This window comes from Hippichthys cyanospilos, chromosome 14, assembly GCF_059441005.1.
Source record: "Hippichthys cyanospilos isolate Australia breed blue-spotted pipefish chromosome 14, RoL_Hcya_1.0, whole genome shotgun sequence".
In the NCBI taxonomy this organism is placed as follows: Eukaryota; Metazoa; Chordata; class Actinopteri; order Syngnathiformes; family Syngnathidae; genus Hippichthys; species Hippichthys cyanospilos.
In genome coordinates, this window is record NC_142382.1 from 20,823,040 (window position 1) to 20,849,386 (window position 26,347).

The 26,347-nt window shown below is 42.1% G+C and overlaps 2 protein-coding genes across 8 annotated transcripts in view; both read left to right on the forward strand.

Annotated features, from left to right (window-relative positions):
• Positions 1-26,347, forward strand: part of gabrr2a (gamma-aminobutyric acid type A receptor subunit rho2a) — a 137,073-nt gene that overhangs the window by 74,802 nt on the left and 35,924 nt on the right. For all 7 annotated transcript variants that reach the window (XM_088433221.1, XM_088433222.1, XM_088433223.1 and 4 more), the window contains 2 exons: positions 9,971-10,053; positions 15,807-15,947. In XM_088433221.1, coding sequence (XP_088289347.1) covers positions 9,971-10,053; positions 15,807-15,947 — 224 coding nt within the window. The remainder of the gene's footprint in view (positions 1-9,970; positions 10,054-15,806; positions 15,948-26,347) is intronic.
• On the forward strand, positions 17,250-21,290 carry LOC148413277 (uncharacterized). Its single transcript, XM_088433230.1, has 3 exons — positions 17,250-18,609; positions 19,484-19,629; positions 21,251-21,290. The coding sequence occupies exons 1-2, from the start codon at positions 17,727-17,729 to the stop codon at positions 19,543-19,545; spliced, it is 945 nt and encodes a 314-aa protein (XP_088289356.1). The 5' UTR covers positions 17,250-17,726; the 3' UTR covers positions 19,546-19,629; positions 21,251-21,290.

Genomic DNA, 26,347 nt, shown 5'->3' on the forward strand with positions numbered 1-26,347 from the left:
ACCACCTTTAAAAAAAGTTTTTTTAAATACCTACTAGCGCCGCCTAGTGGTTGATTAAAATGTCATAAGACATGGAATATTAAGGTTTTAAAATTTTACGACATTTCGATAATGGCCGTAGTCTGCACGCCACCTCAAAGTCAGATGACTCGCCAAAACAAAAAAAGTGGCTGTAATTGGCCCCAAAATGGCCTTATGAGTGGAAAATAGCCTCTCACTCCCGGCCCGTTTGACCTAGAGCTCCAAAAATTTGTAGCCTTATGTAGGACCTCGAGCCCTACAAAAAAGTCAGCGCGAGCCATATGCTCAGATGTACAGAAAGAGAGTTATGAATTTTTGAATGTGCACTTTTGGCCCGTTTTTGCTTATTTGCAGGTCCAGAACTGCTCCTTTTTTCTCCCAAACGCTTGACCCGATCGCCTTCAAATTTGCTGTGATGTTTTATCTGACTGTGAGACACAATTGTTCAAATTTTTGTGACGATCCGCCAACAAATATGTTGGGGGCGGGGCTTTATATTATGCCTTTGATGATTACTTTGCCACATGTGAAACAAACCTTTATAACTCAGCTTTACAAGCTTGGAAAAATCTGAAACTTCACAGACACATGGAAACTCAAGCCCTTAACACAAGTGTTTAAAAAAATCTTCAATTGCTTATAAGGCCAACTAGTGGCTAACAAAAATGTCAGTCTGATGTCTCGCCAAAACGAACAAAGTTGCTGTGTTTGGTCCCAGATAGTCTTATCTTTTCTAAACTTCATATATTTAATGAGTTTCCAATGCGTAACACACCTATCAACGTATTCTTTGTTATAGTGCGAGCGCCACCTAGTGGCAGCCAAAAATATAGCATTTTTTAAACGTTTTTATGTGTTTAGCTGAGCCCTTTGAAGTCATATCGCTGAAATTAAGTCTGAAAAGCCTCTAGACAGCCCTGCTGACCTCCACCAAATTTTACAATGTTTCAATAATGGGCGTGGCCTCTACGTCCATTTTCATTCCGAAGGTTTATCGGTCCAGTAAAAGCTGCTGTAATTTGACCCAGATGATCTGATCTTCTCACATTTTCACACATTGGATGAAAATATTCTCCTGAACATATCGACAAAAATATATTCCAGTTTAAAGCTAGCGCCACCTAGTGGCTGCAAAAAATGTAATTAGTCGAAAGATTACAAACAATCCTGTTTGGTTTGACCTACAGCTATGAAACTTTGTAGGCAAATGAAGGACTGTAAGACCTACAAAAAAGTCAATAGAAAAGATGTGCTAGGATGTACAGAAAAATTGTTATGAATTTTTTTAATGTGCAGTTTTGTCCCATTCTTAGACATTAGCTGGTCTCAAACTAGTGCCTTTTTCTCTTGAACGATTCACCCCATTACCTTCAAGTTTGGCATGAATCATTATCCAACTGAGGGGCACACATAGTCCAAATATCGTGAAGATATCTTGACATAAAAGATGGGGGCGGAGCTTCAAATTATGTTTAATACTTCCTTTGCCAAGAGTGACAAAAATCTTAATAACTCAGCAATGACAGCTTCAAACCATCTGAAACTCTCCTGGGCCTTTAAAAGTCATGCAATAATACAGCTATGTGATAAACTTTCAAATCATTTACAGCGCCACCCAGTGGCGGACAAAAATCTCATTTTTTATACTTTTATGTACTGTGAAATGCCTGTTTGACTAAATGAACTCAAAAATGGTCAGAAAAGCTATGACACATTGGAACATTAAGGTTCTCAACTTTTATCTTTTCATTAAAGGGCGTGGCCTCTATGCAAACTCAAAGTCTGATGTCTCCCCAAAACGGTAAAAGTTGCTGTAATTGGACCTAGATGATCTGATGTTTGCAAAACTTCATATATGGGATGGGAGTCCAATGTGAAACACACCTACAAGCCTATTTTTTATCATAGTACGAGCACCACCTAGTGGCAGCAAAAAATATAGCAAATCCTTAATGTTTTTATGTACTCTGCTGAGCACCTTGAAGTGATATCCCTTAAATGTTTTCTGAAAAGCCAGTGGCCATGCCTTATGCCCTCCACAAATCAGTACGATGTTTCGACAGTGGGTGTGGCCTATATGGCATTGAAAGTTACAAAATTGGAACAATAAAAGCTGCAGTAACTCCACCCACATTGTCCCGCCTTGTCTAAATTTTACATATTTGGTAAGAGTCCTGCACTGAAGTCACCTACAACTACTTTTTCATCATTCATAGTCCTTGTTCATACCCCGACCTGTTCATACCCCAACGTGCACAGGTCTGCGAGGGCCCTTTATAGCTGCTTGCAGCTCTAGTTAGGGCCCGAGCAGCTACCGCTGCGAGAGCCCTCTTGTTTTTCTCCAGATTATTATTAGGGCCCGAGCAGCTACCGCTGCGAGAGCCCTCTTGTTTTTCTCCAGATTATTATTATTATTATTATTATTTTTATTATTATTATTATTTACTGTGCAGCGCTTTTCCATTTTTGAGGGCCTAAACATGCACGAAAAGTCACCAAAATTTGCACATTTGTCGGGCCCGGTGAAAAATTGGATATTTTTGTTTTTCCCAAAACAACGCAAAAAAAATGGCTCTGCAGCGCCACCTAAGGTCGAAAAATTGTACCTGGTCCCGGCCCGTTTGACCTAGAGCTACGAAAATTTTTAGGCATATGTAGGACCTTGAGACCTACAAAAAAGTCAGCGCGAGCCATGTGCTCAGATGTACAGAAAAAGAGTTTTGAATTTTTGAATGTGCATTTTTGGCCCATTTTTGCACGTTTGCAGGTCCAAAACTGCTCCTTGTTTCTCCTAAATGCTTTACTCAATCGCCTTCAAATTTGCTGTGGTCCATATTCACACATAGGGGCACAAGTGGGCAAAATTTGGTGCAGATCCGCTGACATATATGATAGGGGCGTGGCTTCAAATTATGTGTTCAATTTTTCCTTCGCCAAGAGTGACATAAACCTTAATAACTTTGTTGTACTAGCTTAAAAAAATCTAAAACTTCATAGATACATGGAAACTTTTGTCTTTAACACCTTTGAAAAAAGTTTTTTTAAATACCTTCTAGCGCCGCCTAGTGGTTGAATAAAATTTTATTTTTTACACTTTCATGTATTGTGCTCAGTCTGTTTGAGTAAAACAAATGAAAATTGGTCAGAATATCATTAAGACATGGAATATTAAGGTTTTAAAATTTTACGACATTTTGATAATGGGCGTAGTCTGCACGCCACCTCAAAGTCAGATGACTCGCCAAAACGAAAAAAGTGGCTGTAATTGGCCCCAAAATGGCCTTATGAGTGGAAAATAGCCTCTCACTCCTGGCCCGTTTGACCTAGAGCTCCAAAAGTTTGTAGCCTTATGTAGGACCTCGAGCCCTACAAAAAAGTCAGCGCGAGCCATATGCTCAGATGTACAGAAAGAGAGTTATGAATTTTTGAATGTGCACTTTTGGCCCGTTTTTGCTTATTTGCAGGTCCAGAACTGCTCCTTTTTTCTCCCAAACGCTTGACCCGATCGCCTTCAAATTTGCTGTGATGTTTTATCTGACTGTGAGACACAATTGTTCAAATTTTTGTGACGATCCGCCAACAAATATGTTGGGGGCGGGGCTTTATATTATGCCTTTGATGATTACTTTGCCACATGTGAAACAAACCTTTATAACTCAGCTTTACAAGCTTGGAAAAATCTGAAACTTCACAGACACATGGAGACTCAAGCCCTTAACACAAGTGTTTAAAAAAATATTCAATTGCTTATAAGGCCATCTAGTGGCAAACAAAAATGTCAGTCTGATGTCTCGCCAAAACGAACAAAGTTGCTGTGTTTGGTCCCAGATGGTCTTATCTTTTCTAAACTTCATATATTTGATGGGTTTCCAATGCGGAATACACCTAACAACGTATTTTTTGTTATAGTGCGAGCGCCACCTAGTGGCAGCCAAAAATAGAGCATTTTTTAAACGTTTTTATGTGTTTAGCTGAGCCCTTTGATGTAATATCGCTAAAATTAGGTCTGAAAAGCCTCTAGATAGCCCTGCTGACCTCCACCAAATTTTACGAAGTTTCGATAACGGGCGTGGCCTCTATGACCATTTTCATTCCGAAGCTTTATCTGTCCAGTAAAAGTTGCTGTAATTTGACCCAGATGATCTGATCTTCTCACAATTTCACACATTGGATAAAAATATTCCCCTGAACATACTGACAAAAATATATTCCAGTTTAAAGCTAGCGCCACCTAGTGGCTGCAAAAAATGTCATTAGTCGAAAGATTACAGTCAATCCTGTTTGGTTTGACCTACAGCTATGAAACTTTGTAGGCAAATGAAGGACTGTAAGACCTACAAAAAAGTCAATAGAAGTGATGTGCTAGGATGTACAGAAAAATTGTTATGAATTTTTTTAATGTGCAGTTTTGTCCCATTCTTAGACATTAGCTGGTCTCAAACTAGTGCCTTTTTCTCTTAAACGATTCACCCCATTACCTTCAACTTTGGCATGAATCATTATCCAACTGAGGGGCACACATAGTCCAAATATCGTGAAGATCTCTTGACATAAAAGATGGGGGCGGACCTTCAAATTATGTTTAATACTTCCTTTGCCAAGAGTGACTAAAATCTTAATAACTCAGCTATGACAGCTTCAAACCATCTGAAACTTTCCTGGGCCTTTAAAAGTAATGCAATAATACAGCTATGTGATAAACTTTCAAATCATTTACAGCGCCACCCAGTGGCGGACAAAAATCTCATTTTTTATACTTTTATGTACTGTGAAATGCCTGTTTGACTAAATGAACTCAAAAATGGTCAGAAAAGCTATGACACATTGGAACATTAAGGTTCTCAACTTTTATGACTTTTCAATAAAGGGCGTGGCCTCTATGCCAACTCAAAGTCCGATGTCTCGCCAAAACGGTAAAAGTTGCTGTAATTGGACCTAGATGATCTGATGTTTGCAAAACTTCGTATATGGGATGGGTGTCCAATGTGAAACACACCTACAAGCCTATTTTTTATCATAGTACATGCGACACCTAGTGGCAACAAAAAATATAGCAATTCCTTAACGTTTTTATGTACTCTGCAAAGCCCCTTAAATTGATATCCCTTAAATAATGTCTGAAAAGCCATTGGCCACGCCTAATGCCCTCCACCAAATAATACGACGTTTCGATAATGGGCATGGCCTATACGACAGTGTAAAGTCAAACAACTTTAACAATAAAAGCTGCAGTAACTCCACCCACATTATCCCACCTTCTGTAAATTTTACAAACTTGATAAGAGTCCTGCACTGAAGTCATCTACAACTAATTTTTCATTGTTCATAGTCCTTGTTCATACCCCGACCTGTTCATACCCCAACGTACACAGGTCTGCGAGGGCCCTTTATAGCTGCTTGCAGCTCTAGTTAATACATTGTTTTGTTTTTTTACTTGCCGTGTAGTGTATGAACTTTATATGACTATGACAAATGTTCGGGGAACTTTATCTATAACGGTTGGTTAAGTGTTACAATTTACGAACTGCTTCCCAGTGGACTATGACTGCCAACTGCAGTCTAGTCCCAACTGCATACACTTACGTACGTGCAATTTAGCATGAAATGTTGACTTTTTGCAGCTTAAGATCAAGGGGCTTGATTTAATTTGTCTTGCTGTTTCACTTTTATTACTGTTGCATATTTTAAGTGCAGTGCAAATGCAACAGTATAATTACACACATTAGCAGGGATGCACATAACTCATACGCAGGCATTCGTGACAGAAATCACTGAGCGTAACGATGTGCATCACTTACACATTTGTGTTCCCTCCATAATTTTCACTTATGACAACAACCTTAAAACATAAAAAATTGCTCCAAGATGTACTGTGGCTTGAAGCACACTGACATTGGGAACAAAGTTACTGCTCATGTTCTCAGCTAGCAGTCTAGCCAGTGTGTTTGATTCAGGGTAGAAATATTCCAGTCATACTTTATTTGAAGCATGTGAATGTGTCATGGGAGAACACCTCAGTGTCTGAGTGGCCCTCAACAAGTAGGAAATTGAAGAATCAAAGACATGAACACAACGCTTGGGAGCTTTTGCAAAAGTTCAATACGTGATGAAAAATAAGTCCTTGAAGTCGCGAAACTGTGTAATGGAAAAAAAAAATCTGCGACGTGGTAAATCCGCGTAATGGAAAAAAAATCTGCAATGTGGCGAATGCGCGATAATGACACCAAATGAGCATGATAACACTGGAGGGTTTACACTTGAAATACCATTTTATTATAAAAGAACTCTAGGGAAGAGGTTTCCAACGGTCTGGTGAACGTAGTCTTTGCTCCTTTGCCTGTTGACAACAACAACGTGTGCTGGGGTACATTTAATGAGTTACACGGAACGTCCTTGTGGAGTTGCAATCTACTCCTGCCCCAAGTCCCGCTTTTACACCCATAGGGACGTGCCATGTTAGTCATCAAATGCACCCACAGCAAAGGCACACACATTGTCGAGGCAGTAGTCACTAGCATGCAAGCAAATTGTTGAGGCATAGACACAATGGAGCCGACGTTCACCGGACCATTGAAAATGTAATACCTAGATTTCTTAGAAAAGTCACACACTGTCAAGGCTGTAGGTGCGCGCAAATACTGTTGAGGCAGAAGCACAATGGAACAGATGTTCATTGGAAATCTAACTAGATTTGACTAGACTTATTCTTAATTAAATAAAATTGAATTTCAAGTGTAAACTCTCCATTGTTATCATGTTTGATTATGTACAGATTTGACTTTAATTCTACGTCCGGGCTGCTGTGAATATGACAGTAGCTGTGCGAGACTTCAAAGTAATGGAGTTACTGCTCACTTACTGTGCAGTATATAAGGTTTAATCATTTCATATTTGAGTAAATATATGTACTGCAGTAATATTTGTCTTAAATAATTTGTATAGCATGAAAACATTTCACATTATATGTTTTTTGTTGTTTTTTTTTAATTTGAAAAGTGAGGGTACTTCGCGGGTTTTACTTTTCGCGAGGGGATTCCCATTAACTGCGAAAAATGAGGGATCACAGTATTTTATTTCCCACCTTGAAACCTCATGCTCTCTTGAAACCTCATGCTCTCCTCAACCACCTTCTGTTGAGTCATTTTCTGGCAGGTTAAGCTTTACATTCACTCAGATACCTCATGAATAATGAAACCGGAGCCCCCCAGCTGGACAGTCACGATAACCATTGCTTTGTGGGTAGTGTAGTTTTGACGCATGCAAACATCAATCTGATGGCTGTGGTGTTTTTCCATCATAGTTAAATGTCATCCTCAGGGCCTGTTACATTTGATTTGGCCGGTTCTGACCTGCAGGCCAGGACTCATGCTCTCGCGACTGCTTTCGTTGCACCAGGTACAAACTCACCGACTTCTAATAACTTGTGGCTGGCCCTGTAGATTTGTCAGCCTTTGCTACAAAAATCAGGAATCCGCCAAAAGCAGCCGCTGATAAAGATGCCCCAATCTTCTTCATGCATTTCACAGCAATCTGGTTTACTGTAACTTCATCCAATACAGTGGGCCCCCGGTTTACAAACTCCCTGTTTTATGTATTTTTCATCTTATGAACGTGGACCGCTGGGTTTTTTGTCCCCCCTCTTACGAACAATCCAACATGCCGGTCAGTGTGTCCGCACTATTTTTTTTGCTTTGCTGCATCAACAAAAATAACTATTCTCGCGTGTCACAGAAACGCCAATATGCTATTGGTCTTCTAAGGTCACAGTCACGGTCTCAGTCACGGAGATGCCGATATGCTATTAGTCGATTAAGGTCGCAGTCACGGTCTCAGTCACAGAGATGCCGATATGCTATTGGCCGAACGCCTTCATCTAGCTTGATGGCACAGCTGGTCGGTGTGTTGTGAAGACTTTGCAAACTTTATCTGTTAGACATGGCATCTAAAATTGCAAGTAGCGGTAAAGGAAGGAGTAAGAGGATGATGACAATAGAAACGAAGCAGGAGATAATAAAAAAAAATACGGAGGCACACGCATAGTTAACCTTGCTCGTGAGTATGGCCGCAACCGCTCGGCAATCTTCTAAGGGCAAGACTTTCCTTGCCAGGGGACGGACCTCGGTCGACAACAAAATGGAGAGGCTTCTTCTATTATTGATTAAAGAGAAGGAAATCGCCGGTGATATGTTCTCGTTTAAGAAAAGTTCTCGTTTAAGAAAAAAATAAATAAATTCTGCGGGTGCGTCTCTGCTCCCCTCCGCCTCCACCCACCACCAGCTCAAGTCACGTCGCCCCAAAGGTAAATGTCATTTTTCCTTTGTGTATTTATGTTATTTAATTTAATTATATGTAGATTATGTTACTAATTTTTAATATGTGTATAAAATCGTGATGTTTTTACTTAAGTTTTTTGCACGCGTTGCACGCATTCACTAATCAACATAGGTTTGGATTGTCCGTCATACGAGCAATTCGAGTTACGTGCATAGCCGCTGAACGGATTAAGTTCGTAACACGGGGGCCCACTGTACATACTTATCCATGTTTTTGCCTGATGTCACATATGTTCTGTGTGGTGCTGTTAGCAAGGTGACCATCCATTTTGATGCAATGTAAACATAGTGAATAATGATGATGCTGCAACAAATTAGGTAATTGGGTGATTTATCAAAATGATGCGCAAGCAACCGATTACCGAATAGCAAACCTTCTGTAGTGTGGCCACCAAAGGAGCAGCATGAACTGTGTATGACTGTTTGGATTTAATTGTGTCCAGTTGCACGCTAGTGTACATTACCACTCAACGTTGTCCATTTTGTTTTGGGGAAAAAAAAATGCCATAATTGACTGTTTTAGTAATTGACACACCAAGATAGAAAGGTTTGTCATAAACAGGTGAGGCAAGGTTGCAAGGGAGGTTTTCAATTTAGTAAACTACTCCCCCTCATTCCGAGGGTCACTCCAAAACTCAACTCAATTTTTGACGGTGAATGTTGGTATGAAATGGCGCCTGTGGCCACACAACCCTAAAAACTAGAGCATGTCTTTGACATAGACGAGTCTTTTGTGGTAATGGAGATTCTGGCATAATGGGTCCATCTGCAGTAATGAAACGTTCCAGGAAGACTCCTCTCTGGTAATACTGTATTTCATTTTAAGAGAGCTTGAAGCCTTTTCAGATGGTTTGAAGCCTTTTGCTGGAGGAGGACCATCAGTGACATGGTGAGACAAATGTCAAGGGCCTCTTCCAACAGCAGGATGTTGTCCACAATAGTGTAAACCATTTAAAAATGGGATGTGAGCAGGCCGTGGTGGTAATTGCATTTATTTTCCATAGATCATGTGCCATCACAGCGTGGCAGCCTTGCTTTCGATCAGGTCTTGTGCTTTAGGGTGGTCAGTCAGCTCCCTGCAGTTTATTTATCTACCCTTGACAATCATTGGTAGCCAGAGCTTCCAGCACAACACCTGCTGACAATGACAATCGGCTGTGCTTAAATGGGCTGCGGAAAAGACATATTTTTCTTTTTTCTTGCTTTCCCTTTGGTTATAGTTTGCTCGCTTGTTAATGGTCATAAATACGGTATTTGATGGTATATTATATGAGGGTAACTGAGTCATTCTAGTCCTGTGTTGATTCCGTGTTTTTTTTTTTTTTTCTGTTGTGGCATTTTTCTTCCCCTGATGCCCGGTCTAACTCTTTGAACAGTATTTTTTTTTTTGTACGACTTGTTTGTTCTCTGAGTGTTGTCAATGTTTTATATTTTATAACTTAGTTTTTTTTCCCACGTTCATCATACTCTCTGGGTTTGAGAAATTTTGTTTGATTACTTTGTGACATAAAAATGGAAGCGGACTCCTGGGGAACAGGAACAGGATTTCATTTTCCATAACTAATGAAGGATACTTGTATATGCAATACCATAATTGTCCTCCCGATGTGTTTCAGAGTTACAGTGACTGCGGCTTGTAACATGGACTTCAGCCGATTTCCTCTGGATTCTCAGACTTGTTCCCTAGAGTTGGAGAGCTGTAAGTTGAACAACTTTAAATATATGGCCATGCAATACCACCATCATTTCTACAACATTTCCTGTTCAGACAAACAAGAAAGGAGTAACTGAGCTGTCTGCATCTTAACCGTTAAAGGAACTACCAAGGAGATAAAAAAAAGAGAAGCTGTGTCCTTGCCTGAAGAAAAACAAAAAGGGGAAAGAGAATGAATGGCAGGGCTTTATATTATATGCTTTATGGTTAGACAATGAGCACTCCAATGAGAATGGGAGATGGCATGATGAGGCCAACAGCGCCACATCAACCGCAAAAGCAGAAATGCAATGGCCACCAAACCAGACTCCAATAGTACTTTGGCCACATCTGTCCATAAAAGTAATTCACAATCTGTCAGATGTGGGTGTTGAGACTTTGTCCAGGTGACTCTGCCAGACATTTCCGGCAGAGCTTCATAATATGGTTGGGTCTGCCAGGTCCAACTAACATCTTTCCGCACCAAAGTCAACACACCCCCAGGTGGTGATCTTTAGACAGCTCTGCCCCTTCTTTCATCTGACTGTCCAAAACATGCTACCATTAATCTAATGGCATGACCACAAAGTTGATCATCAAACTGCAACCTTGCGTGTCCTGGTGCCAAATGGACAAATTCTTATGGACAGTTTTAATCTTGAAAATGGGTTTTGTTATGGGCAATCCATGACGAGGACAGAAGTCCCACAACAGAACACCACACAGATTTGGATCTGGTGGCCGTTCATTACAATCACGCCCCTCCAGGTGCCGCTGTCATGGCTCACATGAGCATTGATTACATCCGCAGAACAAGGATCGCCAGGGAAGGGGTTCATTATCCCATCCTCCTAGGACTCCAAAAAGAGTGAATACTCTGAACCCAAAGACGGAGGGACACTACCCTCTCACTCACCAAGATGAACCACAACTTACAGGCACTAAGCAGAAGGCAATAAGCATACTAATAAAGTCGAAACCCTTCTCGAAAGAGAACTCCTGATGCTGTGTCATCAGTAGGTAAATGAGTCATCAGTGTAAAGCTCTTTGAGTGCCTAAGGTAGAAAAGCGCTATGTAAGCCCATTTACATACGAACTCTAATAAATTGTGCTACATTCATCTACCCTTCCATCCTCGACCACTTTATCTGGAGTCGAGTTACTGGGGAAGCAGGTTCAGCAGGGAAGCCCAAAATTGCCAGGCCACTTTGTCCAGCTCCTCCCGATCTAAGTTTCTCCCATATGACTGAGCTTCTCATCCTATCTCTAAGGGAGAGCTCGGACGTCCTACAGGGGAAACTCATTTCCGCCACTTGTGTCTGGGATCTTAAAGTTTCGGTCAACATAGAGTTGAGTGCAGGAACATAAGGAAGCCTGCCAAGGGTATAGAGCTGGCTCACTGTTCCATGGCTGGGATGAAAACAACACTGCTCTTCTGAATCCAAGGTTCGACTACTTGACAAAACCTCCTCTCCAGCAACCCTGCATAGACTTTATACAGGAGGCTGAGGAGTGTGACCCTTCTATAGTTGGAACACACCCTCCTGTCCTTCTTCCTAAAAAAAGGGTACCACCAATTCAGGGCCGCTGTCCCTGATGCAAAGTATCAAGAAACCGGGGCAACAAGTGAGAATATTCAGGCAACTAGATCCCCTCTCATCAGTGCTTGAGAACCAGACTAATGATAATGATGAACCGTTGTGTGCTGGTGATTCCTCCCAGCTACCTGTTTAGCAACTGCAAAGGGAAAACAAAAGAGATTGGGGAAACAGATGTACAAACTGGATCAGAACAATATGATAATATTATGTATAGCATCAAATAGTGGCAACAAAAAACAATACCTTTTTGATTTTATTGAACAAATATAAATCATGTCGGGAAAGCCCCAAGACATTGATCACACTATATATTGATCACACTATATGCTAATCCTTGACATCACATACATTGAAACTTGATAAAGGGCAAAAGGGCACACAAAATCTGATTCAACATGACAATAAATACATAGTCAGAAAGGCCAGCTTGAGAGGTTCAGACATGTCCAGAGGTGAGAAAGTGAAAACATATGCAAGTAGAAGGACGCTGAATTTTGAGTTGTCAGCCGGGTCTTGAGCAGGGAGATGCAGACAGATCAGCACTTTACAATGTTATCATCAAAGGGGGGGTGGCAAATCTTAATTGCAAATAAAATATAAACTCACTATTAATGCAAACCTATGAGCTACCCCAGCTCGTTTCTCTCTTCATTCGGATGGGATGTCAGGAGTCTTAAAAATACTTTTGAGGCGCCGCCATTGGCAAGCTAAGTTAGTAGTAGTAAGCTAGTTAGTTTCACTAACAAAAAGAAGAGAATCCTTTCCTTACCACTTTGTGGGTCATTTTAGGCTGCAAAATTGCGCTCAATCTCCTTATGGCATGAAGTCTTTTTTTTTTTTCAAGTCGGACTCCTGGTATTGCCTGTTAAAAGCTTTCTTTTTCTTCGAACTTGTAGTTTCATCACCTGTCGCATGACTGTGTAATGAATAACCCCTGGAAACTGATGGGTTGATGACCCCAACCAGACACACGAGAATTTAAGAGTACAAAATGAGTTTATTTAACCAAGGGCGCACAACAAGTGTGGAAAAAATGCCCCAAACTACAAATAATAAATAAAATCACAAAGTGCAACAAAAGGAGAGACAAAGTGTGTAAACGCTAGTGTCAAGGTACACAGGGCACGAGGGAGCAGGGTCGGCAGGAGGACAACTGCAAAGCAAAGTACAAACAAAAAGAGACCGCAAGGGCATAAGCATGAAAAAGTCAAAAAGGAGCAAAGTACAAACCAAAGGTGATTCAAGGAAGGTAATCTGGGAGATACGATGGGAGATAAATTCTGGGCTTCTTGGGGAATGGCGAAAGAATAACCCGGCGTTGTACTCCTGCACCGGTCGACTTGAAAACGCCTAGATGACAATAGTAATCAGGTGTGCGTGACGACAGGAGAACTCCGCCTAAAAACACAGGCACAATCAACTGAGAACATGACAGACTAAGCTTTATCCCTTTCCGAATATGTATGTGAGTTAAATTTTGGCACTCAAGTCACCAAAACAAATCCAAGACAATCCAGTCAGTTTTCAAAATAAAAGTTTTATTTAAAATATAAAAGCTTTCAGATTCAGAAATAACTATATTTAATAACTCACAAGTAGTGCATTAGTTCAGGTGCGGCCCATGCTGCCTGGTACCAGATGATTAAAAGACGTGTCATCAACCACCATGGTCATGGTGGTTGATGACCTGTGGTCTAGCGGAAGCCCAAAGAGGTAGTTTCATGTAGTGAAAGAGAAAATGAAGGTAGTTGGAGTGAGAGAAGATGATGCTGGAAACAAGGGCTACTAGAGCCAAACACCATAATTCCTAGCCTCATGTCCACGGACGGTTTCTACCCTGCACTTCTCTGATTGGTGCTCTGCTTGTGGCTGTTTTGGAATTTGTCATCTTCTAAAAACCATATGAACTTCTAATCCAGCAAAGAAAGGTTGTGGAGATGAAAGCTATTTCATTATTTTTCCTCTTTGTCATTCATCATTAATAATGGCTTTTTGCCATGTCTCGTTTTCCATGCTGCATTTTTGAATCTTTCTCTGTTAAATCAATTGCCTTAAAAGTATTTATGTCGCATTTTTTTGTTCAGGGGGACATATATCTGACAGTCCTCCGCAGAGCAGTATAAGGAAATACCATTTTTCTTAAAATATAACCAAGTGCAGCAGCTACAATGAAGACAGCAAAGGTCCCATAATTTAACCTTGTAGAACAACAATATACAGTTGGGCAGTGTGAGATTCAGAGCAGCCGTGGCTAAAACAAAAACTATAATCAGCCAGATCGCATCAAAACCACTCTAGCGGTACAAAATACACACCTCGTGCTACAAACAACCCACCAAATAAATGTCCATCACATCAAACGCTACAATCAGATCCAACCAAACAAGACACATATCTTCCTGTCATTTGAGATAGGATGTCATCAAAGATATGGAATAGTTCTAATTTTGGGCTATGCGTCAACTTAAAGCCTGTCTGGTATATAACCATGACATCTAATTAATCCAAGAAATATTTCTACTCTTTGTGGACCACTTTTCTAGAATTTTGGACAAAAAAGTAGCTTGAAATGGTTTCTGAATTTGGACACACACATTAATCATGGTCAAGGTTTCCTGGGCAGGTGTTGCACAATGGCATGTTCAAATTGTGGAAAATGACACCAGAAGGCAGACAGACATTGATAATGGCCAGGTCCAATTTACCAATACTTGGGAGAACCTCTTTGAAGAATTGAGGAGGAATACTGTAGAATCATACTGTAGATGCATTGTCAAGGGTTTTCTACTATAATGGACATCTTGGATAGGGACAAGAGAAACACCCCACCTTGTCGCCACGACTCCCCACTGTGTGGTGGCTATTTTCGACAGGCATCATTAGGCTCACCCCACATTCTTCCACCAAGGCCCGCCAAGTGCAGCATCCATATTGGACAGGGACTTTACGTAGACCCTGCATTATTGCAGAGACCCCTGAAGAGACCCACTGTGCGGCTACTATCTTGGAAGGGAACATTAGGTACAGCCTGAATTCTTGCTCCTTGCATCCACCCTCGAAGGAATGTAAACACCGATGCAAGCTAGTAGCTTTAGATCGCTGCATGTCACAGATTTAATAGTAAAATAGAATGGCAACACAGCTTGTTAGTATACAAAATAAGCCTTTGTTTTTCACACTGGAATTAGGGTCCTGATCTGCTTATACGTTGAAAATGCCAGGCAGATCCACATTAAGGTCTGGTACTTAGCTGGTTAGCCAACAATGTGGAAATTGGACTTCATCTACTGAAGCTCAAAGCGAAAAAAACAAACTAAACCTATCAAAATAAAATAATAATAGATTTAATTTATAAAGCACTTTTGCATTCAGCAGAATCTCAAAAGTGCTTCAGAAAAGAAGCAGAAAACCAAAACATGGCATCAATAAAAATGAGTAGTATAAAGAAACATGGCCGCCAAAGGAACAGTAACTTAAGTTGAACGTTTTACTAAAAAAAGTGTGTTTTAAGACCTCTTTTTAAAAAGTACACTGATTCTGGTGCTCTTAGAGTTGGTGGAAGAGCACTCCACAGTTTGGATGAGCAGAAAGCCTGCTCACCCATGGTTCATAGGTTTGTCTTTATGCGTTTAAGGAGGTTGGTGTTAGAAGAGCAGAGGTAGCGAGTTGATGAATATGGAGAAAGTAGTTTCTTGAGGTACGTGGGGGCTTTTCCATGGATACACTGACGTGTAAGTAGGGAGATCTTGTATTCAGTCCAGAATTTTATGAGAAGCAAGTGGTGGGATTTGAAATAATCAACAACACTCAAAAGTCCTCAGGTTAGAGAAACAAGTATACAGGTTTGCGGTTCCAGAATGGCGGTGACACACGAGTTAATTTCAGCATACAAGAAACCAGAGAAACAAAAACTTGCAAAAGTTTCCTATGTCCTAGGACTTTCTTGGTAATATAGTGGCTGACGGTATTTTCAGCTTTATTTGGAGCTGAAGGTGAACGACACAAATTTGCAAAATTTGGTAATTAAAGTGGTTGGCAGGGAGGTGGAGGTTATAGTCTCAAATTTATGATAATTATACATACTGTATGGTACAAATTGTATTTCTAACATTGATTTGCACTAGTGTATCTAAAATATTGCTGCATGATATTTTACAGATGCATACACAGATGAAGACTTGATGCTTTACTGGAAAAGTGGTGATGAGTCCCTAAGTACTGATGATCGTATTTCGTTATCACAGTTCCTGATCCAGAAGTTCCATACTACATCTCGTTTGGCTTTCTACAGCAGCACAGGTAGCTTGTAAATATTGTAAACAAATATTTCAAACATGTCTCGTTATCTGTAACTCAAAAAAAAGATTGCAATTGGATTTTTCTAACATGACCCATATGATACACTCCAGTTTCTGTTTTGCTGTTTTGAACTTATTTGATTCTCACAACAAACTAAATGCCAAAATATCAGCATTTAAGAATGTCTGAAAAAAGGAAGCAGTTGCTGCCATTACTGTATATACAGAGGGGGGCAGTAGGTCGGTACACTACCCAACGGAACAACGTTTTGCCAACGGATTTGAAACGCGACTGACTAAGAATTGACGGACCAGAAGATTTTGTCATTTTCAATTAAATCTGTCATTGTAATTTTCACTGCCTGAGTCAGCTGTCAATGTGAGTAATAGTTTGTCACTTCATCCAGTTACATAAATCTTCCAAATTTCTGAGAAATGTTTCAACTGCCATTAACCTGAGAGCATTTTTCATGCTGGATATATATACATCGTATTTTCCAGACTATAAGCCGCACCGTATATAATATATATATATATATATATATATATATATATATATATATATATATATATATATATATATATATATATATATATATATATATATAATATTGTGGCATCACAAGGGGACGTGTAGTAGAGGGCCGCTACTTCCCCTTCTGTGCACCAATGCCACACCCCAAAATGGCCGAGATGCCGAGGACTCCAAGGCCCAGCATGCCTCACGGCCTCAACAGGTGTAGCTGATCAAGTAATGGGATAAAAGCCGACCTGGCTGATTGAAGCGAGAGACAGGGCTGCTGAGGCCGAGAGACGTGAAGCAAGAGAGTGCCACCAAAGACAAAGCCAGAGAGTTGTGAGAACAGGTTTTATTTGGACTTTGACCGTTTTTGAACTGCTTTAAGTTGAACTTTGTGCGCCAGTTTTGGAAACCTGTGAACAGACTTTATTTCAAGTTTTTGCATTTTTTGATCATATATCTTTCCTGCTTTCGTTTGTACTTTGTAAAGAGAATAGTTTGAACTCTAAGAGCCAACCTGATTTTGATTGCTGTCTTTTGACCACCTGTTTTGATATAGTTTCTTTGAACTTTGAGTGACAAAATAAACATTTTATTGAGAACATCTGACCTCCGTGACCCCATCTGCCCTGTCACACCCCATGCGACCCCACACATGGTGGAGAATGTGGGTACAGGGCCCCTAGGCGGATGGTGAAGAGTCACCCTGTTGACGAGGTAACGCAGCTGTTTTCGGAGCTCCGCCTAACCCACTCCAGTTCTCTAATGGAGCAATTAGTGCAGATGCTGGTGGAGACCCAGAAGGCCCAGCAGGAACTCACTACAGCCCTGCTCCAGCAGCAAATGAAAGCCAACCGCCTCAAAGAGCAGGAGCTCTTACAGTTGGCCCGACCTCAAGTCAAGGCAAGTGAGTTCATCCCTAAAATGGGGATAGCGGATGAGGTAGATGCATATCTCCATGCCTTTGAGGCTACAGCAACCCAGCAAGGGTGACCTAAAACCCAGTGGGTTGGGCTACTAGCCCCCTTTCTCACCGGGGAGGCCCTTAAAGCTTATCAAGATTTAGAGTCAGACATAGCCCAAGACTATGAGCAGCTGAAAGCTGAAATCTTGAGCCGAAATGGCCTTACCAAATTCAGCATGGCCCAGCGGTTCCATAATTGGACATATAAAAATGAGGTGGCTCCGCGTGCGCAGATGCACGACCTCATCCGAGTCACGAAAAAATGGCTGGAACCGGAAAAGACTAGCCCGGCGTGAATGGTGGAAGCTTTAGTAATGGACAGGTTCCTGAGAGCCCTACCTTATGAGGCTAAAAAGACAATTGGCCGGCTGAAACTCACAACAGCCTTAGAGCTGGTAGAAGCGGTTGAGCACTACCAAGCGGCAACTGACATGTTGAGGCCGCCCCGGACAGGGTCGAATGGCTCCGGCACCCCACGCACCTGGCGGCCACAGATGAGCAGTCCCAAAACCGAGCAGTGGCCAACTTTGGAAGCTTCCAGGGGCATAAAGCCTCCACCAATACAGCCGCGGAGCCCAGCCTCGGAGCCTCGGCATTGCTACCGGTGCGGGGAGGTCGGCCATATCGCGTGGAATTGTGGAAAGTCCGATGTCCCAATGCCCACCGCGGAAAGCACGGGCAGCGCCCAAACCCACTTTGCAGCCCTTCTTGGAGAGAGGGGAGAGCCCAGACCCACCTGTCCAGTGAGGGTGAATAAGTGCGATGTCGAGGCCCTGCTAGATTCGGGAAGTGCCCGAACCCTGATCCAGGAGGCTGTGCTGCAGACCTCTCCCGATCATCGAGTAGAAAGGGTACCGGTGGTCTGTGTACATGGAGATACGCATGAATACCCAATCGCTCGGGTGACACTCATGACCACTAAAGGCACCTTCAACATGGAAGTAGGAGTAATCCCGACGCTCCCGGTTCCCCTACTGATTGGCCGCGATTGTCCCGCCTTTCACCTGCTTTGGCTTGAGACTCAGAAGCGCATCGGACGGAGACCCCGACGGCCCGGCGCTCAAGCCTTGGCGGCCGAAGTGAACGAGCCAGAAAGCGCACCCGAGGTCTCGGCGGACTCCCGGACCCCTTCGGCCAGCAGTGAGGACGACATGCCACGGCCCCAGGCACCCTTGAAAGGTCAGTATGGTACCGCCCAGTTACAGGACCCTACCCTTTGCAATGCATTAAAAAATCTCAAGATGGTGGAGGGAACCAGGGTGGGGACACAGACCTCTATAGCCTACCCCCACTTTGCCATAAAGAATGGACTCCTCTATCAAGTGGTTAAAAATTATACAATAATTGAACAACTGTTAGTTCCCCAAGCCCATTGACATACCATCCTGCAGTTAGCACACACGCACCTAATGGGGGCCCATTTGGGAGTAGAAAAAACCAAGGAGAGAGTACTACAGAGATTCTTTTGGCCGTGGGTGCACAAGGAAATAGAAAACTTCTGCCGCAGTTGCCCCGACTGCCAATTACATGCCCCGCGACCCTCCTATAAGAACCCGCTGATTCCCCTTCCGATCATAGAGACTCCTTTTGAGAGGGTAGGAATGGATATAGTTGGGCCTTTGTCCAAGAGTGCTCGGGGTCATCAATATATCTTAGTGATCATAGACTATGCCACACGATACCCGGAGGCGGTCCCTCTAAGAAAAGCAAATGCGGCGCAGATAGCCAAAGAGCTCTTCCTCTTCAGTACCCGGGTGGGGCTTCCTAAGGAGATTCTTACTGACCAAGGCACCCCATTTATGTCACGAGTTTCTAAAGAGATGTGCAAACTTTTACAAGTCAAACAGTTGAGAACGTCCATCTATCACCCCCAGACCGATGGGTTAGTTGAAAGGTTTAATAAAACTCTTAAAGCAATGCTGAGAAAAGCCATCGACAAGGATGGACGAAATTGGGACCAACTGCTGCTGTACCTGTTGTTCGCGGTAAGAGAGGTTCCTCAGGCTTCCACCGGGTTTTCGCCTTTCGATCTTCTCTATTCCCATAAACCTAGGGGCCTCCTGGACATTGCAAAAGAGACCTGGGAGCAGCAGCCCTGTCCGCATCGTACCATGATCGAACATGTGGGAGCCATGAGAGAGAGGATCGCGGCGGTGATGCCCATTGTAAAGGACCATATGATGAAAGCGCAACAGTGCGGTACGTACAATAGAACGGCCCAACCTAGACAGTTCAAACCTGACGATAGAGTCCTGGTCCTAGTCCCCACGGTGGAGTGCAAATTTTTGGCTACCTGGCAAGGACCGTTCGAGGTATTGGAGAAAGTTGGGGAAGTCAATTACAAGGTGCGGCAACCTGGGAAGAGGAAAGGTGAGCAAATATACCATGTCAACCTATTAAAGAAATGGCAAGAGCGAGAGGCGTTGGTGGAATGTTTTCCCCTCAGAGTTACTGACACCCCTGCCCGGGACCAGGTGCAGTTTGGTCCGGACCTGGATCCCCACCAACTTCAGCAAGCTAAAGAGCTATTGGACGGAAATCAGGATGTCTTCTCCTCCACACCAGGTTGTACCCACTTGGTAGAACACGTGATTAGAACCCAGCCAGGCAAGAGAGTGAACCAGCAGCCCTACCGAATCCCAGAGGCACGGAAACAGACAGTTGATGAGGAGGTAAGAAAGATGCTGGATCTAGGGGTGATTGAACCCTCACGAAGTGCATGGTCGAGCCCCATTGTGCTTACGGACAAGCCCGACAACACTGTCCCGTTTTGTAATGACTTTCGAAAGGTAAATGAGGTCTCAGAATTCGACGCCTACCCAATGCCTAGGGTTGAAGAGCTAATTGAAAAGTTGGGTACTGCCCGCTTCATAACCACTCTGGACCTCACCAAAGGATATTGGCAGGTCCCCCTTTCGGCAGAATCAAAAGAAAAGGCTGCCTTTGCTGCCGCGGGAGGACTGTGGCAGTATCGCATGATGGCTTTCGGGCTGTTTGGAGCTCCCGCTACCTTCCAGCGCCTCATGGATCAGGTCTTGCTGCCACATCGAGCATATGCCGCGGCCTACATCGATGACGTGGTAATCCAGAGCTCAGACTGGGAAGGCCACCTCCCTCGAGTCCAGAAGGTGCTCGAGTCCCTCAGGCAGGCGGGCCTAACCGCCAACCCCAAGAAGTGCAAACTGGCCTTCAGCGAAACAGACTATCTGGGATACACTATCGGACGGGGCCTCGTGAAGCCCCAAGAAGCCAAGATAGCGGCCATTCAGAGCTGGCCCCGGCCGGTAACCAAGAAACAGGTGAGATCGTTCCTGGGCCTGGCTAATTACTATCGACGTTTCATTCCTGACTTTGCTGCCTTAGCAGCCCCTCTCACAGATTTGACAGCCAAGAGGCAAGGCCGAGTCGTCAAGTGGAGCGCAACAGCTGAAGACGCTTTCAACAGGCTGAAACATGCCCTGTGCTCGTCACCAGTGCTGACAGCCCCCGACTTCAGCAAAGAGTTTGTGGTACAGACGGATGCCTCTGAGGTAGGACTGGGGGCTGTCCTGGCCCAGATCCATGGAGGTGAGGAACATCCCATCCTATACCTAAGTCGGAAGTTGCTGCCCAGGGAGAAAAACTATGCCACCATAGAAAAAGAATGCCTAGCCATCAAATGGGCTCTGGAGTCCCTGAAGTACTACCTGCTCGGGCGGCGGTTCACCCTGGTGACCGATCACTCTCCTCTGCAATGGATGGCCAGGAACAAGGAGACAAACAGTCGAATAACCCGATGGTTCTTGTGTCTGCAACCTTTTAACTTTTCTGTTGTGCACAGACCCGGAGCCAGGCATGGAAATGCAGATACCCTGTCCCGCCGTGATGCCTTTTGGGCTGCTGTCTGCCTGCCGGGGACGTCAGGCCCAGAAGGGGGGATATGTGGCATCACAAGGGGACGTGTAGTAGAGGGCCGCTACTTCCTCTTCTGTGCACCAATGCCACACCCCAAAATGGCCGAGATGCCGAGGACTCCAAGGCCCAGCATGCCTCACGGCCTCAACAGGTGTAGCTGATCAAGTAATGGGATAAAAGCCGACCTGGCTGATTGAAGCGAGAGACTGGGCTGCTGAGGCCGAGAGACGTGAAGCAAGAGAGTGCCACCAAAGACAAAGCCAGAGAGTTGTGAGAACAGGTTTTATTTGGACTTTGACCGTTTTTGAACTGCTTTAAGTTGAACTTTGTGCGCCAGTTTTGGAAACCCGTGAACAGACTTTATTTCAAGTTTTTGCATTTTTTGATCATATATCTTTCCTGCTTTCGTTTGTACTTTGTAAAGAGAATAGTTTGAACTCTAAGAGCCAACCTGATTTTGATTGCTGTCTTTTGACCACCTGTTTTGATATAATTTCTTTGAACTTTGAGTGACAAAATAAACATTTTATTGAGAACATCTGACCTCCGTGACCCCATCTGCCCTGTCACACCCCACGCGACCCCACAATATATATATATATATATATATATATATATATATATATATGTATATGTATATATATATATATATATATATATATATATATATGTATATGTATTATTGTCTACCAACTGCAACATTCTCTCTTTAACAGACTGAACATGCATATTTAGTCCCAACATTTTATTTATAGAAAATGGATGGATGGATATGACCAACAGAATACTGCAGTTAAATAGCAGTTCAAACTCGAAATCAATACTTTGATCGCATTCTGTCTCCCATTGTTTAATTGATAGATTACTTTAGTGAATATTGCACACGCTGCAAATAAATATGATATACAATCATATATTTATAAATACAATCATATATACTGTATACCAGCCATGTCCAAAGTTCGGCCCGGGGGCCAAATGCGGCCCGTGGTCAATTTCCATTCAGCTCGCAGCCTCTGTCATAAAATCAATAACGTCTGACCTGCATGGAGAATGAATACATTGGGCAGCAGTGCTGTTACGTGTGCGTGCTAATTGCTGCCATCTATAGGCTCAATTAGGAACACTAAATTAGTATATGAGTAATTGACTGTATGAGCCCCTAACTTTTTAAAATGGCAACAATCAACAAAAGGACGAAAGTTCACTGCGAGGGCAAGGTTGAGTTGAAATTGGACTATTTTTTTCACTGAAATATAAAAACAGTGGCTGTTTTTAAAGTGTTCAATGTGAAGCAACATTACCAAACAAAACATGCTGACTTATGATATGGCAAGATCACAGGTAATGAACGCAGCGAGAAACTGAAACATCTTGAAGCTAGTTTAATCTCACAGCAGCAATATTTTACAACTTTTACCGACAGCTGGATAAGGACAAGCCCGAGAGATTCGATCATTTGGTAAGAAAATGCTAAGCTTGTTCGGCCTGACGTATTTGTGTGAGAAGACATTCTCGGTTATGAACTTAAACAAGAGCCGTTTGAGGACACAGCTACCGGACTCTCACTTACAAGACATCTTGCGCATCCATACTACTGCCACAGAGCCACACCTGGCCTTTGTCCTGCACTCCAGATCTCAGTTTCACCCATCACACTCATGCGGACAAGTCATTTTTCATTCACGATAAGTCTGAAAACGTTTTTTTTAAGTTTTCACTCCAGAATAATAAACATTTAAAAATCCAATCAACATGTATTGTTACTAATTCCATATTTTAAATTAGCCATGCACTTATTTCATATTTTAAATGAGCCTTGCACTAGTTGATATGACTATTACTTGCTCATTTCTCTGTTATTGTGTTTAAAAATTCTATAAATACTATAAATATTAAACTGCCATGGTGATATTTTTTTATGTTTCAAATTCAATTTGCACCCAATTTCAATATTTATTGTCAATTAAATTTTGATATGCATGTTTCAAATAAACCAAAACACATGCTTAAGGTAGCTGAAATGAAAATAAAAAAGCAAATGTTCAACACAGAACGGCTCGCTGAAATGTATTAAAATAATTGCTGCTATATGTAAAGAACGCCTGCCAAGGTTGGCCCCCCTACATTTTTAACTCAGCAAATCTGGCCCACTTTGCAAAAAGGTTGGACACCCCTGCCCTAGGGTCATGACAGTTGCAAAACAGGGAAAATGCCATAAACATGGGATGAAAAAAACTCAGTATTCCACGTTGCAACGAGAACATAACGTAAGAAAATAACGTTGTAATACTTGGGTCCACTGTATATATCTATACAGTGATTCCCCCTACTTCACTGTTAATGGGGAGTGTCAACCCCCTGCGAAGTCTGAAATCCGCGAAGTAGGGTATCAGTCCCTAGATTTCTATGTACGCCCCAAGATAACCGCAGTAACCATAAGCAATCTTTTGTTTTTTGTATTTTTTTTGCGTATTTTATTTCCTTTCTCCTGTTATTTAACATTACATTATCCTTATTAACATTATTAACATTATTGTATATTCATTAAATAACATCATTAATAATATTACTTAGTTTGAGAATTTGTTCGAAGGACTGTTTATCTGCCTTGATTGACCACCACCAATACAGGTGAGAGAGTACGTAAGTCATCACGTAGAACTTTGCATTTATTTTGGCTCATGTATGGCGTATCATGTAGTATCTGTTGAATAATAAATCAACAACAATCTTAGAAAGTCAGTAAACTAACATATAAACACTTGCCGAACTTTAATCTATGAATTTACTGTATTTTTAGCCAACATTAGCTTGATAGCAAAAACAAACAACTACTAACTATAAAGTGCAACCTCTACACAAATGAACACATAAACAGAATAAACACTCATCACTTACTAAACATAGGCAGTAGCATGCGTTATCAACATAAATGATAATAATTATAAATATGAGCTTACGTTGTCATTCACTACGTCACTGGAACGAGCCGAATGACGCACAGAGAATGTAAAACAGGAAACTGAAACACAACGCAACCCGAAAAATTAAAAGCATACATTTCAAAATAAGATAAAAAAAATGGCACGAACTCTTAACGCTTGAAGAATTCTTAACATAGTTATAAATTTAATATTACTTAGTTATTTTATGAATACATTACTGTATAATATACTTTTTTGCTTTTTGCTTTTTTTTTTCATTTTTGCGCATTTTTTAAATTATTTTTTATTTTTAGATATTTTTAATTTTTCCTGGAAAACCCCGCTAAGTACTGAGAACGCGATAGCTGAGACCGCGAAGTAGGAGGGATCACTGTATCTATATACAGTGGGCCCCCGTGTTACGAACTTAATCCGTTCAGTGGCTACGCTCGTAACTCGAATTGCTCGTATGACGGGCAATCCAAACCTATGTTAATTAGTGAATGCGTGCAACGTGTGCAAAAACCATAGGTAAAAACATCACGACTTTAAACACGTATTAAAAATTAGTAACATAATCTACAGTTAAATTAAATAACATAAATATACAACGGAAAAATTTACCTTTGGGGCGACATGACTTGAGCTGGGTGGAGGCAGAGGGGAGCAGAGACCAAACCGCAGAATTTATTGATTTATTTTCTTAAACAAGAACTTTTCTCAAACTAGAACATATCACCGGCGATTTCCTTCTCTTTAATCGATAATAGAAGAAGCCTCTCCATTTTGTTGTCGACCGAGGTCCGTCCCCCGGCAAGGAAAGTCTTGCCCTTAGAAGATTGCCGAGCGGTTACGGCCATACTCACGAGCAAGGTTAACTATGCGTGCGCCTCCTTCGTAATTTTTTTATTATCTCCTGCTTGGTTTTTATTGTCATCATCCTCTTACTTCTTCCTTTACCGCCACTTGCAATTTTAGAAGCCATGTCTAACAGATAAAGTTTGCAAAGTCTTCACAACATTCCTTCCTTCCATTTTTCGCTCATTTTCTCTCCTTCCTTCCATCCCTACCAGCTGTGCCATCAAGCTAGATAAAGGCATTCGGCCAATAGCATATCGGCATTTCTGTGATTGACGTGACACCGGCCAATAGCATAGCCGCATCTCCGTGAGTGAGACCGGGACTGTGACCTTAATCGACCAATAGCATATCGGCATTTCCGTGACTGACTCCGTGACTGACACCGTGACTGGACAGTGACTGTGACATTGTAAGAGCAGTAGCGTTGAGCGTTACCGTGACAAGCGTGATCATTTGATTTCGTTGATGCAGCAAAGCGGAAATAATTGTACGAACAAATTGACCGGCATGTCGGATTGTTCGTAAGATAAAAGGTTTGTGCGTAAGAGGGGGACAAAAAACGCTGCGGTCCACGCTCGTAAGTCAAAAAGTTTGTAAAAGAGGGAGTTCGTACACCGGGGGCCCACCGTATCTATATCTCTCTCTCTCTACATAATAGATAGATGGATGGATGGATGGATGTTTTTTTTGTCCCCTCTTTATGCCATTTTTTCGCTTCAACACACCTCAAACACGGCGGTACGACACGGCAGTCAGTGTGCGTGCGTGACTCTCTCATATGTCTATACACGCGTCACTGCCTATGTCACTAATATGCTGGTCTGCTATTGGTAAGCTTCACGACTTCCTCAGATACTGGTCTACTATTGGTCGTCGTCCTGGAGATGCTGGTCTGCTATTGGTCAGCCTCACATTCCAAAAAGGCAGACCATTAAAGCATTATTCTCCTGTGAGTGCTTACAAAAAAGTATTCATAGTTCATTTTAGTGCTTAATTCAAACTTAAGTTGGTTAGCCATGGGTCCCAAAATTGCTAATGATGTTAAAGAGATAAGTAAGAAGATGATTTATAAGGAAACGAAGCTGGAGATAATCAAGAAATATGAAGTAGGCTACCCTTACTAGGGAATATGAGCATAACAAGGGCCACTCAAAGGTAACTAAATCCTTTCTATATTGTTTTATTTATGATGTTTATTCTTCCCTTGCTTACGTTTCAGATAGCTAGGCAGATAG

Excerpts from the sequence above, each read along its gene's own strand:
- LOC148413277 (XM_088433230.1), top strand. The coding sequence starts at position 17,727 with ATGGTGGAAGCTTTAGTAATGGACAGGTTCCTGAGAGCCCTACCTTAT. Across the intron at positions 18,610-19,483 it reads GCCCCAGGCACCCTTGAAAG|GGGCCTCCTGGACATTGCAA; the intron begins GTCAGTATGGTA and ends CCATAAACCTAG.